A 19537-nucleotide genomic window follows, 5' to 3' on the forward strand; every position below is an offset into this window, starting at 1 on the left:
CAACAACTTAATAATACTATTCGAAGATATGTACTGTGCGGTTGTATTTGGCTCTACGCACTGTGAACAATCAGCTCCATTTGCCGATTTTAATTGCACTGAACATGAGCCCATTGGCGGCTGTCTGGTGTGATTTGATCGCAATTAATCTCAGAAAACGGCATAACTTCAATAAATAAGATAGCGCCAAGTACGTCCCAGTTACCGCGAGCAAGCCAGAGGTTGTATAGATGTCGTTTGAGCTATTACATGTGACCTGCGTGTGTCGATGGTTGGGATACAGAGCCAACGTACAAAGGAATTGTGGGCAAAGAATTCTTGAAACGGTATCTAACCCTAGCAATACCGTTTCTTCGGAGGCTACAATCTGGCAATACCGGCATACAGCTGTATGCCCACACACGCACGCACGCCCACCGCAATCTCCCTGCGAGCCACACGCCTCGCCGAGTAGGTAATATTGCTATTTTTAGTGCAAGTCGCGGAACCTTCTATAAATGGGTGACACGTGCATGATTTGCACGTGGACTTGTACTGACTCACGTACTTCTGTGTCAACTCATTGCCAGACAACTGACTGTTGAGTTACCAAATGCTTCCGAATTTTTCAGGTTGGTAATCTGTCAAGGCAGTGGTACCGGTACCTTACTGAAGCCTGAAGTGCTCAACAAGAAAGACTCGGTTGTTATCGTTTGCCCTCCTTCGCTCATGAAGGATCTTTATGTCATCATAGGAGTTGAGAGATCCGCATCCTACGATACGATAAAAACAAATTATCAAGAGAAAGCGAAGCAGTTCCACCCGGACAAAGCCGCTGCGAATACCGATCCAAGTGTCTTCGTGAACGTCAACAAAGCCTGGAAGATCCTTTGCAAACCGGAGCTCAGGAGGCGTTATGACGCAGAACTCTACGAATACGAATCAACAAGGCAGTGGCCGGTGAATGAAGAGATCAGCCTCGGCGACTTCGATAAAGATTTTGCGGACGAAGAACCTTTCTACGTGCGGGACTGTCGCTGCGGTGGCCAGTACGTCCTGCCAGAGTGCGAGAGCAGGCAGCGCTCCTGTTTGGTGATTTGCTGTGATACCTGCAGTCTGAGTGTAAGAGTGTTTGTCACAAACTTGCTTGATGATGTTGATGAGGAAGCTGTATTGGAGGCTGTGAAACCACAAAAGTGCAGTGTCTAAAGTAACACGCTGATTCGAATGGTAAGGTGAAGCCAAGATAAATAAACATTTTGTCAAGATAAAAAATAAAAAACAAAATAAATAAAAAAATTTTTTTTTGATAAATTTAAATGATAAATGATTGTAAAACTTGCAAAATTTGTTTATATGTGTTGTGTACATTTGCAGGGCCATGCTTGATACTTGGACTCTAGACAAAATCATGGATAATCGTATGAAGATCTTGGACTTGATCAGCATGCTAGTAACTCCTGTCACAAATCTAGCGACAGCCGAGGACGACTACCTCTCTTTAAACAATATTCTTCAACACAACATGTCCAAGGTTGCGAACGAGATTGAGACTGGGGGAATCGACGACTCTCTCTTGTATGATTTACGAGCGACCCTGGCCATCGCGAAACCAAGATGGCGTTTTGTCGCATCGACCTTGAAACTGCTCGCGCACCTGTCGCAGACACTTGACGAAATTGCGACAGCAGCTTCCGAAACCGATGGTGGAGCATCAGTGAAGCCCAACCAAGCACCCCAGCCCCCGGCGAGCGCACTGAACCCATGTGAGCAGAAAGTGGTGGCCACCGCGCTGCAGTTTGTCGTCCGTCTCGCTATCTACCCGAACCTGGATGCGCATGTCGGCGGCTTGACCCTTGACCCGAAGCAGCCACGCAACACCTGGCAGCTGCATGCGTGCGTGCGCTCGCTGACCAAGTCCCAGTGGTGGCCGGGTCCCGCAGCCGGCGCCGGCCACCTGCGTGACGTTCTCGCGGCACTGCTGCAGCTCTGTTTCGGTCCAGCCACGCACCGGCTGCGGTGCGCGTACGACCGCCGCGCGCACTTGTGCGACGACACCGCCACTGTGAGCGCACCGCAACCGAATTGGCACTTCCCGGCGAACGCAAGTTCGGTGGAAGTGCTGACAGAGGAAGAGTACGAGGAGTGTCGGCGGGACCTGGTCGCGCTGCTAGATTGTACGCATCAGCCGCTTGTGGTTCGTAGTCTACTGATCTTGCAAGGCGGTGACGTGCATAAGGTCAAGAAGCAGCCGGTACCGACGTGGTTGTGGCAGGAGTGCGGGCGACTACTCTCTGAGCTGCTGTTGAAGCCTTGCGGTGTCAGCGCTGTCATCATTGCTCTAGCGAACGACGATGAGGCGCCGTCGCTGGACTGGATGAAGTGCCGGTCAATCACGTGCTTAATAGCAAACCCCCCTCAGCAAGTGAAGTCCGTCAACGACTATTACATGGTCATCTGCGCTCAGCTTCTTGACTTGCTCGCGTTGGACGTGACGACGCGGTCTCGCGTACTGGTGCGCGTCGCGTGCGCGTGCGTCGCCACCATGTGGCGTCGGCAGCCGGTGCTCACGCGCACGTACGTACTGGACGTCGTCATGACACCGCTGCTGATATGCACGGCGCAACACGATTCGTCAGCGGCCGAGCTACTCGCCGACGAGTCCTCTTTGTCGTCCTGCATCCGCGCGCTTCACAGGTTGTTTGCGTCGACGGGAGAGCCAGACGGCAGATTTTTGGTCGCGCTCGCACCGGTGCTGCATCCGTTATTAGCGCTGTTCTGTTTCACCAGACAGGGCGTGTCGCACCTGAAACAACCCGTGCAGGACATCCTTGTGACCTTCTTCAAGCAGGCCGATACAGATTTCGCTCTCAGCTGCCTCATGGAACTCGTGTTCGAGAAACGAACCGAGCGGAACGACCGCCCCGCTTTACCGCGTACGAACTCTCGCGCGGTTATTCAGACGGGTTCCGAGGGCGGCGCGAGAGTTACGCGGGTGTCGTCGTCGCGAAGCATGGACGAGATTCTAGCAGAGATCGACGTGGAAACGCGAGGCGTCGTTGCGCTGCTGCAGATGCTGCCAGCGGACGCTCTGCCGGCCGAGTTCTTCATCAGCGTCATGCAGATGCTGACGGATGCCGCAGGTGTCGCGGAGACGGAGAAGGTGTCGTCGTGGGACTGTGCGCTGCGGGAGGCTGAGATGATGGCGGCGATGTGCGAGTCGCTCGGACCCGCCATGATGACGAAGAAACGCCACGTCGTCGAGTTCTCAGAGACGTTGCTACGACGCTACGCGAACAAATGCTCTCCTGCTGCTGCTGCTGCTGCTGCTGCTGCTGCTGCTGCTGCTGCTGCTGCTACTGCTGCTGCTTATTCTGATGATGCAGAGAGTAACAGTGATGCTGAGGCGGTCATGATGGTTGTGTCCATACTGACGCTAGTGATGGAAGACACGGCGACGACTTCGGCCGACTGGCAGTCGCTGAAGGCGATCTTACCACACCTGCACGTGATCGGTGCCTCGCACCCAGAATCTTTTGTGAAGGAGATGGTGCAAGAGTTAGAGGTAGCCATCGCAACGCACTGCGCAGTTCCCATCTCGAAGAAAACGGCCAGTGAGAGCACCCTTCGAAGCAAACGCACGCGACCTGCGCATGTCGCGAATGTATCGACCTGTAAACTTATCGAAGTTGTGCAAGAGAATGTCAGTGCTAACGATCGAGGTGAGTTTTCCGATCGGACTGGAGAGATCACCAGGAATCACTCGGAGGAGAGGAGTGTGGAGAATACTGCAAGCCGTCCTCGCGACGCATCCATGCCTACGCTAGATGCTTCCGATGCGATCGCGTCTTTGCCTGCGTCCACCGCGCCTCCACCCGGGTCGCCGCCTGCGTGGACGACGGACGAACGTGCGTCCACCGCGCCTCCACCCGGGTCGCCGCCTGCGTGGACGACGGACGAACATGCGAGCATCCCGAGTGATGACGCGCAGTCCACACCGCAGTTGACGTCCGCTGACTTCATGGATGCGTGGAAGGACGCGCTCAGCGCTCTGGCACCGGTGCGCGCGGGCGGCATGCGAGCGATGGCGCGCCTCGTACGCAGCGGGGAAGCGGGCGCGCACGCGGATCGACTCCTCGCTCTGTTCGTCGACAACATGGCCGACGATGACTCGTATGTTTATCTGTCGGCCGTGCAGGGTGTCGAGGCGATGGCAGACGCCTATCCTCGCACCGTCGTTCCCGCGCTCACACAGATGTTCCTCAATGCCTCGAAGGTCGATGAGCAGCCTAAGGTCGTGGGAGAGCCTAAGGTCGTGGAAGAGCCTAAGGTCATGGGAGAGCCTAAGATCATGGGAGGGCCTAAGGTCGTGGGAGAGCCCAAGGTCATGGAAGAGCCTAAGGTCATGGGGGAACATAAGCTCGCAGGGCTACCGGAGGTTGTGGTACAGTCGAAATATTCGGTGGAGACACGGCTGAAGCTTGGCGAGGCACTCATGAGAGCTTCACGCAATCTCGGTAAGAGCTTGTTTGCCGGTCTGCCTTGGTTGAACTCGTTTGGAGAATTAACTATCCATGCACTTGGAAATTGACTCGTTTTGCTGTCATACGAAATACTCGTCTTACTCTCGCGAACTTGCTATTCTACAAGTGTGTTTGCAAAATGAAATTGCAAACTTTAACATCTAGCAAACTTGAGAATTTAAAAAATAAACAAGTTATTTTGATCTGGCACATAAATAAGTAGTTAAAGGGTGTGCTAGTGTAATAATATATATATATTTCAAGAGATATATGAATTTGACTATTCATGTCGACTGACTCTTTCTGTCTGTGTATCGCGATACGTATCGTATCGTTACCTACATATCGAGACTGTATCGATGACCTTGTACGTTACACCTTTAACATATATATATATTATATTGATGTGTATATATATTATGTCACTGCTGAGAGTATCCAACGATTGCGTCCTGCAGGTGAGACATTGCCTGGGTTCATGGAGCTGCTGCTACACGCGTGTTTGCGCGGCGCACGGGACGAGGAGCCCCTCATCAGGGCAAGCAGCTTGTCGAACCTCGCTGAGGTGTGTCGACTCTCACGCTTCTCTCTCGGCCCGGTCCTGCACGAGCTGCTTAGCTGCCTGACAGCCGTGCTGGGGTCAGATCCACAGCCAGAGGTACGGGGAACAGTCGTCGAAGCTAAATAATAGCGAAAAAGCTTGAAATCTAGTCTGATGTAGAAAATTGTGATTTTTGCTATATAACCACAAGTTTGTAAACTCCCACAGCCAGAGGTATGGGGAACAGTTGTGGAAGCTAAATACAGTGGAACGCGTCCCGATTTAATGCGAATTCGGATATAACGCGATGAGTTGTTGGCCCCCCTTTTTTGCTCTTATATAGCCACGTATATATAACCCTGGTTTAGCGTGACCCCACTTTTTTCGCAGTGACATTTTATGGACCCCAACCATCGTGTTGTAACGAGGCTACACTGTAATAGCTAAAAAGCTTAAAAACCCATCTAGTCCAATGTTGAAAATTTTGATTGTTGCTATGTAACCACAAGTTCCGGATTGTAAACTCTATCCACCTTTTTCAATGTCCTCATTGTTATACAAGAATATCTACGGTATAAATCAACAAAGAGTTTATACAGTTTAGACAACAATACTTGCAAGAAGAACTTCATTTATTCTGCGACAATGCGAGTTTGTGAGCTCACGAAAACTGAGTATGATAACATCAGGAGTCTATCAACTATTGATAGACTCCTGATAACATCACGCTGTATTGTATGCAGGTTTCATTGGTGTCATGTTAATAGTGCAGCAGTGCTAGTGATCAAACGTGTTTGTGACTTCGTGACGAAGTTCACAAAGCTTTATCAATATGCTTTGCCCTATAGCTGTGTATGAAAGATTTGTCATCATGAAGCCAATATTGACCCGGTTCGTGTCGTTATTCACGTGCTGCTGATTTTCAGGTGCGCAGAGCGGCTGTTCACGTCATTCGACTACTGCTGCAGGGTGTTGGAAGTGATGTGCTTACCGTCCTGGGTGCAACCATCAGAGCCCTCTACAGGTTGCTGAAGAAGGTAAATTTCTAGAGCTGATGTTATGACGCAGAGTGTATGTTAGTTGTATGTCGTCGCGCCTGTGAGGATGAGTTAGACGGTTTTTGCTTTGTTCTTACGTGGGAGTTTTCAGTACTGTCACTGTACAAGTTTTTCTTGGTTATCTATTTATCGCACGTGTGAGAAATTTCTGATCGTTCTGCGGTACGTGGTAGATAGGCTCATAGGGTCTATGTCCCCCAGGGTACTGCCGGAACGTACCCTGGGTACGGTCCGGTATACCGGAACGTACCCTGGTCACTATTTGATATATATGGTTAGGCTATTTGATATAGTTAGGGTTAGGGAGTAGGCGTAGGCGACTCCATAGACTCGTTAGTGGAGTAGGCAAGGTACGGTCCGGCATATTAGATAGTACCAGGGTACGTTCCGGCAGTACCCAGGGGGACATAGACCCTCTCAGCGGTAGATAGGTGTGTAACGATTAACCGCGATTCAACCCGTTCGGTTCGGTTTTCGTTTTTTTTTTTTCGTTTCGGTTCTCGGTTCGGTTCCGGGAAATACATTCAACCCACTCTCAGTAATAGTCTATTTTGTCCAGGTAGATCACTTTAATGAATAGTATTATGACTATTATCCTTGAACTGTATTACTTTATTGTCTTTTGGCCAATGAATAACACAATAAATGTATAATATTATGATAGGTATTATTATTATTCAAAATGGAGGGAAAATTTCCCCATCTTCTCAGCATTTTAAATTTTTTATTACTGAAAATAACCGAACCGAATGAACCAAACCGAAAACCGAACCGAACCAAAACAAAATGTATCGTTACACCCCTAGTGGTAGATGTAATCTCCGATTACTTGTTTTCAGGTTTACGAAGAAGATGTGGATGATGTAGTGAGGCTCCACAGTCAGCTAGCCCTCGAGGAATTAGACGTTGTTATGCGAGAACTGATCTTCCCTAAACAAAAACTTGAAAAGAAGATTAGAATACTGGAGCCATTTTAAGACTAAAATGTATACTAACTACTAACTAATATTGTACTTGTCTTGTTTGTTACTTGTATAGAACTGATCTTCCCTAAACAAAAACTTGAAAAGATTAGAATACTGGAACCATTTCAAAGGGATCGTTTACTCTAGGTTCTAGGGTTATTTTCAGTTAATTTAGGTTAAAATTATGCTTCATAAAAAGTTTCATGGTTTAATCACCATTAGAAATATTATTAAAAAATGTTTTAAAACTAACAACTACAGTTTGGTTACAACGACGGTGGCGCCACTCAAAGCGCACTATCTGATAAGTTGCGCAAAACCACTTTTCAGCCAAGGGCTACAGACCGAGGGTGTTTCTTATTTATTAATTTAAAAGCAAAAGGATTGTAATATCTCTTGTAATTTCGTAGCGTTGATGTGTAATTAATTATAACAATTAAATTAGGTATCTGGTAACAAATACGTGTGGGTATATAGACAATTTGTTATACAGTAAGTACAGTTGTATGCAGTAAAATCCTAGAGTCTACTATCGCTTAAGTGGTGTTTTTGACTAAAATGTATACTAACTACTAACTAATATTGTACTCTCTCTAAATCAGGACTTGTTACGACGTTGGTTCACTGTTTTATAGTGTTGGTAAAATAAATGAGGTTGTTGCCTGCTAAGCATAGCAAAATTTGACTTGTGCTTCATGCTGTTCTTTTTATGCACTTATTTGCATACGAAAAGTAAACAAATGCCAGCAGATACCATAAAAACTAGAACTGCACATACAAGTTTTTATTAGATCAAAAATCTCCATCCACAGCGGTTTGGTTTACAGAGTAGCCGAGTAACGAATTCCCTACAAATAATTACACGAGTGTATGCCAGCTGGTTTACTTATTTACACTAGGGAGAGACTGCATAATAATGTATTAGAAAAAATATACAGACATGGAGCTAGTCTAGAAGACATGACCCATTGTGTATTGTAATGTAGTCATGAAGTATTGTGGGACATGTCTTCTCGACTAGGGCCGACATAATTCTAAAATATCTGGGTATTGTTCTGGAAATCGTTTCCCAGGGAAAATAACTGTTTGATATTTGGGGACAGTAAATATACTCTCTCCAAACCAATGGGGCTATATCAGCCAATTTAAATCAAAACCGTGTGGAATTAATTCGCGGCAATAATTGAGTATCCATCGTACATGTACATTCATGGGTGCATAATCATTTACTCACTGAATCTTCCATCACTAAAATCTAATTAACTACAAAAGAAGGAAATAGTCGAGTCTGACTACCATATAATAGACGTTCGTAAAACTCCAGGGAGATGGATTTGTTTGGGTTTTCACAGAGATTTTAGTTTTCTTCTCGAGTTCTTATTCCACAAAGCTTTCACGTACGATATGAGTGTAATTTACACTCCCGGTAATGGAATTCTCCTCCCAGAATGACTCCCAGAACTCCTTGGCAAGTTCACAACACATCTGTCTATCCTGAAAATGTTGCTCGCTTGTGCATATCAACTATACCATGCCCAGTTTAACTATGGGAATTTCTACGCGAACACGGCATTACTCATAATGGATAGTGTGGATTTTAAACCTGGAATTCCAATTTCAATCTGCTATGGACACCATCACAACGTTATCGCCCTTGACGAACATTTGGTTGACATGCCGTTGCAACAGATTGGCAGAATCTCCAAGTCCTGGACACTGAACCAATGCCTCCGTCACACCCTCACGTTTGCTAGCGGTGCACTCTTGTGACGATTTCCCCTCGCTGCCATCTGCATCGTTCGCGCGAGGTTTGCTCGGCTTCGTTTTTGTGGCATCATGCCTGCGGGAAGACTTAGAGCTTCGTTTCGGTACGTCCGTACCACTGTCAGAGATCGGCCGAGTCTCACTTCGGGTTTTACCATCGCCCGAAGCCTCCAGTTCGTAGTTGCTCAAGCCGGCCACACTCTGGATCTTACGTTGTTCGTTGCGCTTGATGTCTATGCCCTGAGACTTCTCTTTAGCACCATCCATGTGTTTGCTCCTCTTCCGGTCTAGTTCTGTGGCCTCCCTGACCCCCTTGTCGGACCTAGACGTTAGCTTTGCCTTCGTTTTCGCCTCCGATCGCCTCTCCCCCTGATCCACATCCCTCGATTTTTCCGTTTTCGGCTCCTTCAACACCCTCTTGTCCAACTTCGCTCGGAGATCTGTCACTCCAGTGGCGCCCTCTTTGTTCGTGCGGCTCGTCGACGTTGATGCCTGAGATCTGTCGGCGTCGCGCGATGTCCGTCGCGCGTCGGTCCGCGCGGACTCGGGTCCCGGCGACGCCCGCCGCTGCGTCTGGTGTTCTCGTCTGCCGTCCCTTGCTGCTGCCTCGCCGCCATCGTGCCCCCGCTCTCGTGTCGCCGGAGACCGGCGCCTCCTGGAGGGGTCGGTGCGCGGCGCAGGCGCGTCGGGCGACGCGCGTCTGTTCAGCATGCGTCCGACGAACGACAGCTGCCTGCTTGGTTCGTCTGGCGAGCTGTTGCGCCAACTGGCGCCCTCTCTTGACGTGGACGACCTCGCCGAGTCGGCGCGACTCGACCTTGCCGACCTTCGCCATTCGGTCGCCGGCGACTCGTATCTCGGGAAGTTGTCCGAGGACGGGGAATCGTCCCAGGCCGAGCGTCCCCGCCGCCGCGATCCCTCCAACGACGCTCGCTTCCCGGAGACTTCGAAGCGAGGAGAATCGTCCCGGGCCGACCGCACCCTGCGTGCCCGCTCGAGCGATTCCCGTTTCCCGGACGCTTCCGGCCGCGGGGTGTATCTCCTTCCTGACCGATCGGACCGTGGCGATGTGCGAGAGCGGCTCAGCGAGCGCTGCCACTGCGCCGTCCCCTCCTGCCTCCTTCTCGACGCTCTCTCACCGCTCAGTGGCGCCATCTCCTCCTGAGTCCTCCTCGACGCTCTCTCACAGCTCAGTGGAGAGAACGACGGAGATCCTCGAACCCTCCTCGCCAACTTTCCTTCCGGTTTCTCTCTTCTCCTCTCCTTCGACGTGGAACCGGGCGAGAAGTCGCGCGCGCGAACGTTCGGTCTCCGCGCGTCCGCCGGGGAACTTCGGCCCGATGACTTGTACGTGTCGTGGCCGAGGCTGCGTCGCCGTGACGACGGCTCCTCGTGAAACACGCGTCGTCCCACGAAGCTCATCTGATGCGAGCTCTCGTCGTCGGAGTACCCCGCCTGCGAACTTCTGTCCCTCTGCTTGCCAGAAGAGCGGCGATGTGAGACGTCTGATTGCGATCCGGTCTGGGACGACGCCCTTCGGTCTTTGTTCGATCCCGTCGGAACCCGGTCGTCTTCCCGGCGTTTGTCTCTGGGCTTTCCCGAGTCTGCGTACTTCTGCGTGTCGGCTCTCGCGACTTCCTTCCCGTCCCGCTTTCGATCGGCTTTGTCTCTCTCCACGACTCGCGTCTGCGGTCTCTCGTCCGAACCCCGCCTCCTTCTCTCCGACGTCGGCTCGGCTTTCCTGCTCGCTTCCGATTTTTCGGCGCCGCTTGCCTCTGGCTTGTGTCTGCTGCTCGACTGCTTCACTAACGATGCTGCGACTACATCCTCCGCTAACGATCGTCTGCCAGTCAGCGAACCGGCCACAGCGCCTCCCTCGTCGCGTCGCCGCGACTTATCGACGCCTTTTTCCCGCTCGGCAAGCCGGGATTCCGCGCCTCGCGACTTCGTCTCGACGTCTCGCGACCTCGTCTCGACGTCTCGCGACTCAAGATGCCATCTCGATTTTGACTTGTCTGACCTGGGGTCGGAGGGTGAGCGTTGCCTTCGCTCGGCGTCTGCAGTATCTGTCTTCACGGAACGTGAGATGCTCACACGGTCGTCTCTCGCTTTCTTGTCTGCAGCCGCGACTTCGACCTTGCTGACGGTGACTCGCCGTTCCTCGCTGGGCTTCCCCGCGGAGGATACACGCTTGTGCTCCTTCGCTGGGTCCTCGTCTCGAGCGTTTCTCCTACTTTCGCCAGATGGCTTCGAGTCTTTAATAAGCTTCGGCTTTTCCGGGAAAACTTTGGTTTTTTGCGCAAGAGGTTGGGTCGGCGCTGGCTTTTCGTGCTCTTCGTGGATGTTGGCCTTTCTCCGCTTTTCAGGATGACTGAGCTTATCCGAGGATCTTTCGAGCTTTCTTTTCCGGCTGGTTTCATCTGTTGTGGTATGCTTCTTTTGCTTATCTCTGTTCCTTTCCTTGTCATCCGTCAATCGCGTTTTCACTTCGCTCGAACTGTTGCCACCAGCACCTTCGGCATGCCTTCGTTGTTTTTCGACCGTGTCTGCTTCCGTTCCTCGCTCGTGTTTCTTCTTCTTCTTCTTTAAATCCTCCTTGGATGGCTTCCCCTTCACCTTGCTTCCTGAGGAGGTAGAGCTTGTTTCGTGGTACGTGATATCCCTGCTGTGACGACTCACCACAGGGAGCCCTGAAGCTTTCCTGTCGTTTGATGAAGCCCTGTTCAGCTTCTCCTCGACCAGATCGCCAGACTTTTGCACCGGACTCGACACCGGCCTCTCCCCGCCGTCTCTCGACTCGCTCGTCGTTGCCGTGACGACGGCAGACTTCTTCTGCTTCTCTTCCTCGGCGAGCAGCAGCAGCTCCTTCTGCAGCATCTGCAGCTTCATCGCGAGCTTGTCGAGGTCCTCGCCTTCACTCTCCTCCTCCTCCGCGAGCTCGCCGTCCGAAAGATCGTTGGCTTCACGCATCTCATCGACGGCCTTCACCATCGCCTCGGTACCTCTGGCTCGTGGCTTGCCGTCAGAAGCGGTGCGCCCTGCAGGCTCCGTAGCTGCCGGCTTTCTGCGATGAGTAGACGCTGCCTTAGCTTTGTGGCTTTCACTGCGGGAATTGTCTGCGTGAGTAGATGCCACCTTGGTTTCGTGGCTTTTACTGCGATAGTCATCCCTGTGTGTAGATGCTGCCTTAGCTTTGTGGCTTTCACTGCGGGAATTGTCCGTGGGAGTAGACGCAGGCTTTCCTTTGTGGCTGTCTGTGTGGGACTCTTTCATGTTGGTAGATGGTAGCTTTCCTTTACGACGGTCACTGCGTTCGTCTTTGGTGTGAGTAGAAACACGGGCAGGCGTTTCCTTGTCGAACTTACTAGCGATGCTGCAGTCCACCTCAGCCCCTCTGTCAGCACGAGTGACATGGGAGGTGGTGTTTTCGTCACCCGACGAACTCGATAGTTCACCTTCGGATAAGCTCTCGTCCACTTGCTTGTTCATGTTCACATCACAGCCAATATTAGAGCCACTGTTACCGGGATGGCCAGCGGTAGACGCCGACTTTGTGCCAGACTTGCTCCCACCCAAACCCACGTCACGTTCCTTGGCGCCCGATTGCACTTTCGCTTCCATTCTGGTCCGAGCCGGTCCTTCGGACGAGCGATCCCTAGCATTCGACTCGCCTGTTCTTTCCAGGGTTACATCCAACGCTTCCTCGCTCATGCTGTCGTCGCCACTGCTCTCTGAGCGGGTGTGCATACTCCCAAAGCTGGATGCGATGCTACCCTCGCGGCTACCCCGCGAACTATCGGGCGCGGCCGCGGCTGCCATCTTGATGTCATCGCGTCCATGTCGCCGTCCATCGCCGGAATCACTCGATCGTTCGCTCGTACGATCACCGTCGTCTGACGGAACCTTGCTCCGGCGACGACGGCTCGCCTGCTCCGCGACGTTGCGTTTCTTCGGGGTGCGATCGGAGAAACCCTCGGTGTCCGAGATGCACTCGTTCTCGCTCACGCACAGCGCTAGCACGTCGTCCTCACAGACTCCGCCCGTCTGCACGTCACCGCCACCGTCACTCGCGATATTGTCACAGTCCATCCGCTCGGGCGACAACTTGTTCGCGGCTCCCGCCGATGATTTCCTCCTCTCGCCGTCTCTCTCGCCGAGTTCCTTTTCTGGTTTCCTTCTACCCTCGTCTTCTTTTCCCGTGCGCTTTGCGGCGACTTTCGATTTGTCCGCTGGCTTCCCCTTCTCATCGGAGGTGCCATCAAGCTGCGGAATCTCATCTTCTGCATCGTCGTCGTTGTCGACGCTCGTCGTCCGCAAAGGCGTTCTTTTGTTGGTGGTGTTATCGTCGCGGCGACACGCAGTGACGTCCCGTCGGCATTCTCCTGCGTGCTTCGATCGGTCGGTGCTGGCGCCGCGGTGGAGCTGCCGCGGTTGCAGCGCATCTGCCACGATGCTGCCACCAGGTGGCGCCCCTGTGGGCGGCACCTTCATCTCGACTGCCTCGCGACCAATACGATCGCCTCCTGGAATGATGTTCTCTTGTTCTCCGCCCGCAGAACGCGGCCCGTCGTCGTTCGACAAGACCGGGCGAGCGCCGCCGCTGGATCGATCCATCGTCAGATCGTCAACCCGGCCGTCAAGTGTCAATCCGCTACTGTCGAGCGTCGTGTCCTGGCTGCGGCTGTCCGTGTCACTCTCGGTGACGCCGTCACCGCCGCCGACGTTCGCCATGCAGACGAGCGTCGTCTCTCTGTACTCCCGCGTGACGCCGAGATGCGCGCCGCGCGATTCGTCGGCGAGCCGCTGCGTGCAAGAGAGAACGTGCGTCCGCCGCCTCACAGGGATCTCCTCTCGCGACGCCGGTACCTCGCGATGCTGGTCCGCCTGAACCAGTACGTCGCCGCCGACGCCGCCCAACAAAGACCTGCTGTAATTCTCGGCGGATATGAGTAGATTCGTGTTGGGGTTTCTTCGTGGCGAAGCTGACGGGTTCTCCTCCGCGAGCTCACGATGGGCAGTGATTGGAGATAGAGTGTCAGTGGTAGTGAAGACGGAGACCTCAGCCTTACCGGACGAGGAGCTAGCAGACTTGGCTGGACTCGCCTGAAGGTCGATCACAAGAGAGCTACCATCAGACGTGCAGCCTGGCGAGACGTTACCTGATGCTGCGCTGCCGGTGATGATAGCATGACCGTCTGTTGGTTTTTGAGCATTGTTCAGTTTGGAATATTGCAGATGTGGCGGCGTGTCAGTTTGCGCTGACGCTAGACAATCCACTGGAATACCTACGGAGAATTCTATCGGATTCTGAGCAACTGCGATCGGTTTCACGTCATGAGCAAAGTGTGTTTGGGTCACGAGATCTGATCGATGGCCCAGAAAGTTATAAATGTCATCACTGCTGTCGCTATCACATACCAGCTTTTCAGGAGTCATCCCGGACTGCAACAATCGACCAGCGGCTTTAATCGGACTAAGCCCAAACACCGCACTCTCATCATAATGCTCTGGATCTGAAGCCTCGGATAATTCGACATCCGATTTCAAAGTCGCCCCGGAGCAAGCAAAGTCGAGCAAATCTGTCGCCATGACTACGGGCTTATGCTTTTGCGGAACAGTACGCGGCTGAACGAATGCATCGTCACCGCGCGAAACGACGTGACCATTCACGGCCACACTTCCCTCCCTCGCCGTGTTACAATTTATATCCACCGTGCTGCTGCTGCTGTCACCGACGACTGTACCACACCCGGCTATTTCCTTTATGCCAGCTACGCACGGGAGATCGCAATGTTTCTGAACAGCAACCGTAATCGCCTCAACCGTAGATACACCCTCTTTATCTGGCTTCTGACGGTGTTGGCTGCACGCGACAGGTGCCGGTTTGTCAGACGCTGTCTTCTTTACTGCCGAGGTTTCTGTTGTATTTCGCAAGACGTAGGCGCGAGCCTTCTCCTTCAGCTTCGCTTCTCGGTTTGGACGCTCTACGTCAACCGGCTTCTTGGCTGCGTTGTTTTTGGAGATGTCTCGGTCCTCTACAGAATTGACAGGGTTGGTTAGAGTAGCACCAAAGGCTGTTGCAATGTGATCAAGGGTGTCAGTAGTTCCCACTCCTTCACGATCATCAGACGGCTTGGAGGCTAATGTGGCAGAAGCATCATCTACTGGAATCCATGGTGATAGCAGATTCACAGGTTGCTGTGTTGCTCTTCTGTGTCTACGCTTCTTGTCCTGCCTCTGTTTTAAAGGGAGACCAAATATGGTAATTCCACAGGAGAAGAAGCTACGATTCATCAATACTATTGTGCCCATGGCCTCAATTAATACAGATCATTTTAGAACACAGATGATCTGAGCTTCATACTAGAATGTGTCTTGCACTTAAACGGTTTATCAAAGCAAAATATCGATAACTAAATAAAAGTTCTTTCTTTGTGATCATAACTTCAGATATGATTACAAAGAAAGAAAGTTCGGGTTAAAAAATTACTCAATACCTTTATCTTTTTTGCAATCTCTTCCTCTGCTTTTTTACGTGCCATAGGATTGATATATACTTCGTCAACATCTACCATGGCCTGCAATGTAAAGCATGATCTAAATTGACCAAAATTTAAAAAACATAACTCTTGACAAGTGATCACTTCACTGCATATAACTAGGAATACTTTACGTTATTAAACAGTACACTTACTTTCAAAACCATTTTAGGACACAACTTTTAAATGCCAATTGATTAAAGCTCTATATGTGCACCTATCACTTCTTAATGAGATTTCAAATGAGATGCATACAAGCTTCTGCACACAGAATGCTGCCTTACAAGATTCCAATGCTTGTCAAAGGCAACAATGTACCCCGTACATATACCACGAATGTGGTTGTAGCTTCTCGTCCAAACTTTAACTCGGATTCGTTCCTGAACGCACTTGTTCAGCACACCAAGAGGACCAGTCGCAGCTGCAAGCAGTAAATTAATTGCTAAATTTAAAATTCACTACAAGTGAATATTGATTGTTCAGTGGTACATTTACATTTACTGAGTATATTATTCAGAGTGGCTATATGCCCGGCAGCCGGCATATATCTGACGGCTGCCTGGCACGATCTTCAATTTCCTAAATGCCCGGCAGTTTTTAATTTTCAGCGTTATCTCAAGTAAACAAGGGTTAGGGTTAGGGTTAGGAACTGCCGGGCATTTAGGAAATCGAAGACCATGCCCGACTGCCGGGCATATAGCCACAGCGTATATTATTAGCCTTTAAAAGCAAAACAATACACTAGTACTACAACCACATTTCATCCACACTGTGCAACTGTTGTATTGAATGGATGACCATGCACCATCTACTGACTTCCTACACCAAGTTTACGAGGGTATTCGAAGGGCATTATCTGCTAGACAGTTTTAAACATGGGCATTAGGGGTCAACAAAAAACTTACTTCTGAACAGAAGGTGAACAGACATATATAATTTGTGACGATATAGGAATAAACACCAGGTGGACAGATTTTATCACTGTACAACTACCGTACACGATATTATTAAAGCCGCACAATGCGCATCCAAACGCTAATTTCTCCAGTACTAGACTAGTAAATACTTCGTGTCATGCATAATCACACTACCTTATGACAAAAATAAACTCTAGTTCCTCCCATTTCACTGCGCGTTGTCTTATAAAAGGTATTTGAAAATACCTCTAATGTTGTTCAAATTCTCCGATGTTGTTGACAGTTTCCCCAAGCAACCATGCAGCGGTGCTGCGGTACAGCGGTACGGGTATAGCAAGGTGACGTCACCTAACCACTTCAAGGCTAAATTGTTTGGCCAACAAGTTGGCGTTGGCGCCAGAATGCCAGTTTTCTCATCTCTTTCTTGTGGGTTTTAAGCAAACACGCAGTGAAATGGGAGCAACTACAGTTTATTTTGTCACAAGGTAATGTAAATGTGATTATGCATGCCACGAAGTATTTGGATTTATGCCACGATTTATTAGCGTTTGGATGCGCACTGTGCGGCTTTAACAGTATTAATACTATACTATAGTATTATTATATTAATATCATTAATGATCAAACTTACATGTCATATGACGCAATACATTTTTCTGTGCATTTTTTGTAAACTTTCCATGTGGCTTAGAACTAGAAACCGGATTTTGCTTCTCAAGTTCATCTGCCGCCAACAGTTTTGCTGACATTGTATCAGTACTGACACTGACAGTAGTACTAGTACTACTACTAGTAGTAGTAGTACTAGTAGTACGACCAAACAATGGCAATGATCCACTTCTTTTTTTTACGACTTGCTGCAACTGCTGGGTTGTCAACTGACGTGTTCCTGTACTCGAGTCTGACATATTCAATAACGTAGATAACAGCCGTGTCACGTTAAATACGGTAGTAAAAAAAGTTATATTCTATTTCTGTTTTTTAAACGCTTTACTGTCCTCATTTTGGTCATTAGCACTTATTCGTCTTTGGTGGGAGCTGACATTTTTACGGAGTTGTCCTGACACCTGTCGACAAATAAAATAAACTATTCTGCATCAATTACGTGTTTATGTAATGATAATACGTTAAAAACAAAGGCTAAATACAGAAAGTAGTATTTGACTATTGAATGATTATTTATTAGCTTTATTTTATGAAAATAGAACATAGCGGTATCGACTACCCATACTCCATAGATGATAGAGTACATTCAGTGATTCACGCTTAGCAACGTCAAAGATGCACGCGATCAGCAGCGGCTGCTGAGCAGCGGCAGCGGAGCCAGCGCTGTAGTTCGGCACAGCCACACAGGTTAACAAATTTCGTTGAAAATACGTTGTATTCGTTGTACTCCACAAATGTAGGTGATATATTTATTGCCGTAGTTAGTAAAAGAACATTGCTCACTGAGTCGTGATATTTGAGTGTTCGATTACTTGCATTGTCACTGTATCACTATCATTGTATCAAGCAGGTAAACATGCCACCAAAAGTGAAGAAAAAAGCAGCGGCAAAGAAAGAAGAACAAATCAAATCTTCGCCGTCGCGTGCCAAGGAAGATTGTCTGACATTGGAGTATGTTTTCTGTTTAAGATAAAACTCCCGGGTTACAGCTAGGCTAATCAGCTCGTGCAGTACAAGTCTACCCGCTCTACGTTGTCGTTTTTCTGTTGTAGCAGCATTATTAATATTTTCGACAGATTATAGACAGTCGTCTGCTAATGTGACATCTCTTATGAGAATGATATTTTACAGATTGACAAGCGTTACGGAAAGGCTTTCTTCACTAATGAAAACAGTTGCAGAATTGTAAGTATACAGGGAACAGGCACTTGGAACGTTTCAATAATAACATGATGGTAAATAAATTTCATACGACATGTATATCCTATTTACTACTAAAGTCTCAGTGTTTACGTATAATTGAATTCTTTAGTCGACTAATAATTCCACGTAAATTATATAAATGCCGTTCAAATTCTGTTTTGAAATACACAATCTCACCGCCCGCACGTCACCATGCACAAAAAACAGAAATATACTTCAGCCTATAGTTCAGTTATAGAAATATAGCTGTGAAATTATGTTACCGAAGCGCATTTGAAAGATATTTACAGGGGATTATTACTATATCGACAATAGACTAAAGAAAGTAGAAAAACATTACGACTTTGGTAGTAAATACATTTCATGTTTATTTACCATAATTTTTAGCTTGCCTTGACATCGTCAAGATGAGCTATTGCCATGGGGTATCGTCCGTCGTACGTCCGTCTGTCCGTCCGTCAACATTTGGCTACGGTCAACAATAACCCAAGAACCGTTTGACCCACATGTTTCAAATTGCATAGTTGTTACTCCTATGGGAGAGGTTTGAACGTTCTATTTTGGAGCACGCCAGTTGACCTACATTCGAGCCAAGTCCACTTTTTGGCAAAAATGGAAATGGCCACAAGTCAGTTCATGCAGGTTCAGTGGGTTTTGCTCATTTCTGGTATGTGAATGAATAAGGACTGCATGGCCCCAAAACATATCACACAGGTTTTGATTTTTTTTAAATTATGCAAATTAGGTAGATTTTGGCAATTTCACTATGCATTTTAGTGTCTGCCTACGGTCAACGATAACTCAAGAACCGTTTGACCCACATGTTTCAAATTGAATACAGTTGTTACTCATATGGGACAGATTTGAACTTCCTATTTTGGAGCACACCAGTCGACCTATTTTCGAGCCATGCCCACTTTTTGGCAAAAATAAAAATGGCCATCTAAATTCATTCTATTTTGTTTCCCAAAACAGTTGGTACTCCTATGGGAGAGATGACAACGCCCTATTACGTTTATTTTGTCTAACTGATCAACAACTCTACAATCATACCTATATATATTATATATACGTGTAATACTGTGTTTTAGATTCTTCGTTACACTCATTTGACTGGAATATTTTATTGTTTTTATTTGCTCGATATTCGAAAACCATAATGGCGGTCATTTAGGCGTAATCTCTCATCAAGATTTCAGACTTTCAGATCTGAAACATTTATTTTTGCATCAAAACTTATGCATATATCATTATCAAGAGTATATAATGGGAGATATGCTATATAATTGAAGTTCTCTCATATATACCCTTGCTTTATATATCCCCCCCCCCTCCCTCTTCCTATCACACCCAAGGTGAGCTACAGTGTCTATTAATTGACA

At 48.8% G+C, this 19537-nt stretch overlaps 4 protein-coding genes across 4 annotated transcripts in view; 3 read left to right on the plus strand and 1 right to left on the minus strand.

Annotated features, from left to right (window-relative positions):
• Nucleotides 1-708: 708 nt before the first annotated feature.
• Nucleotides 709-1188, plus strand: LOC106807717 (dnaJ homolog subfamily C member 24-like). Its single transcript, XM_014810152.1, has one exon. It carries the CDS (start codon nucleotides 709-711, stop codon nucleotides 1186-1188), a length of 480 nt encoding a protein of 159 aa, XP_014665638.1.
• Nucleotides 1100-7266, plus strand: LOC106807728 (transport and Golgi organization protein 6 homolog). Its single transcript, XM_014810168.1, has 5 exons — nucleotides 1100-1225; nucleotides 1357-4496; nucleotides 4961-5160; nucleotides 5970-6080; nucleotides 6941-7266. The coding sequence occupies exons 2-5, from the start codon at nucleotides 1361-1363 to the stop codon at nucleotides 7076-7078; spliced, it is 3585 nt and encodes a 1194-aa protein (XP_014665654.1). The 5' UTR covers nucleotides 1100-1225; nucleotides 1357-1360; the 3' UTR covers nucleotides 7079-7266.
• A 1417-nt stretch (nucleotides 7267-8683) lies between these two features.
• LOC106807718 (serine/arginine repetitive matrix protein 2-like) lies at nucleotides 8684-17334 on the minus strand. Its single transcript, XM_014810153.1, has 4 exons — nucleotides 16918-17334; nucleotides 15654-15790; nucleotides 15328-15408; nucleotides 8684-15067 (listed from the first exon to the last, which is right to left on the minus strand). Exons 1-4 carry the CDS (start codon nucleotides 17192-17194, stop codon nucleotides 8684-8686), a joined length of 6879 nt encoding a protein of 2292 aa, XP_014665639.1. The 5' UTR covers nucleotides 17195-17334.
• A 290-nt stretch (nucleotides 17335-17624) lies between these two features.
• The window catches only part of LOC106807729 (coiled-coil domain-containing protein 166-like), a 7525-nt gene continuing 5612 nt past the window's right edge, over nucleotides 17625-19537 (plus strand). Inside the window, exons 1-3 of the mRNA XM_014810169.1 lie at nucleotides 17625-17688; nucleotides 17803-17903; nucleotides 18084-18137. Of these exons, the coding sequence (XP_014665655.1) occupies nucleotides 17809-17903; nucleotides 18084-18137 (149 nt within the window). The 5' untranslated portion in view covers nucleotides 17625-17688; nucleotides 17803-17808. The remainder of the gene's footprint in view (nucleotides 17689-17802; nucleotides 17904-18083; nucleotides 18138-19537) is intronic.

This window comes from Priapulus caudatus, unplaced genomic scaffold (assembly GCF_000485595.1).
Source record: "Priapulus caudatus unplaced genomic scaffold, Priapulus_caudatus-5.0.1 Scaffold230, whole genome shotgun sequence".
NCBI lineage: Eukaryota > Metazoa > Priapulida > Priapulimorpha > Priapulimorphida > Priapulidae > Priapulus > Priapulus caudatus.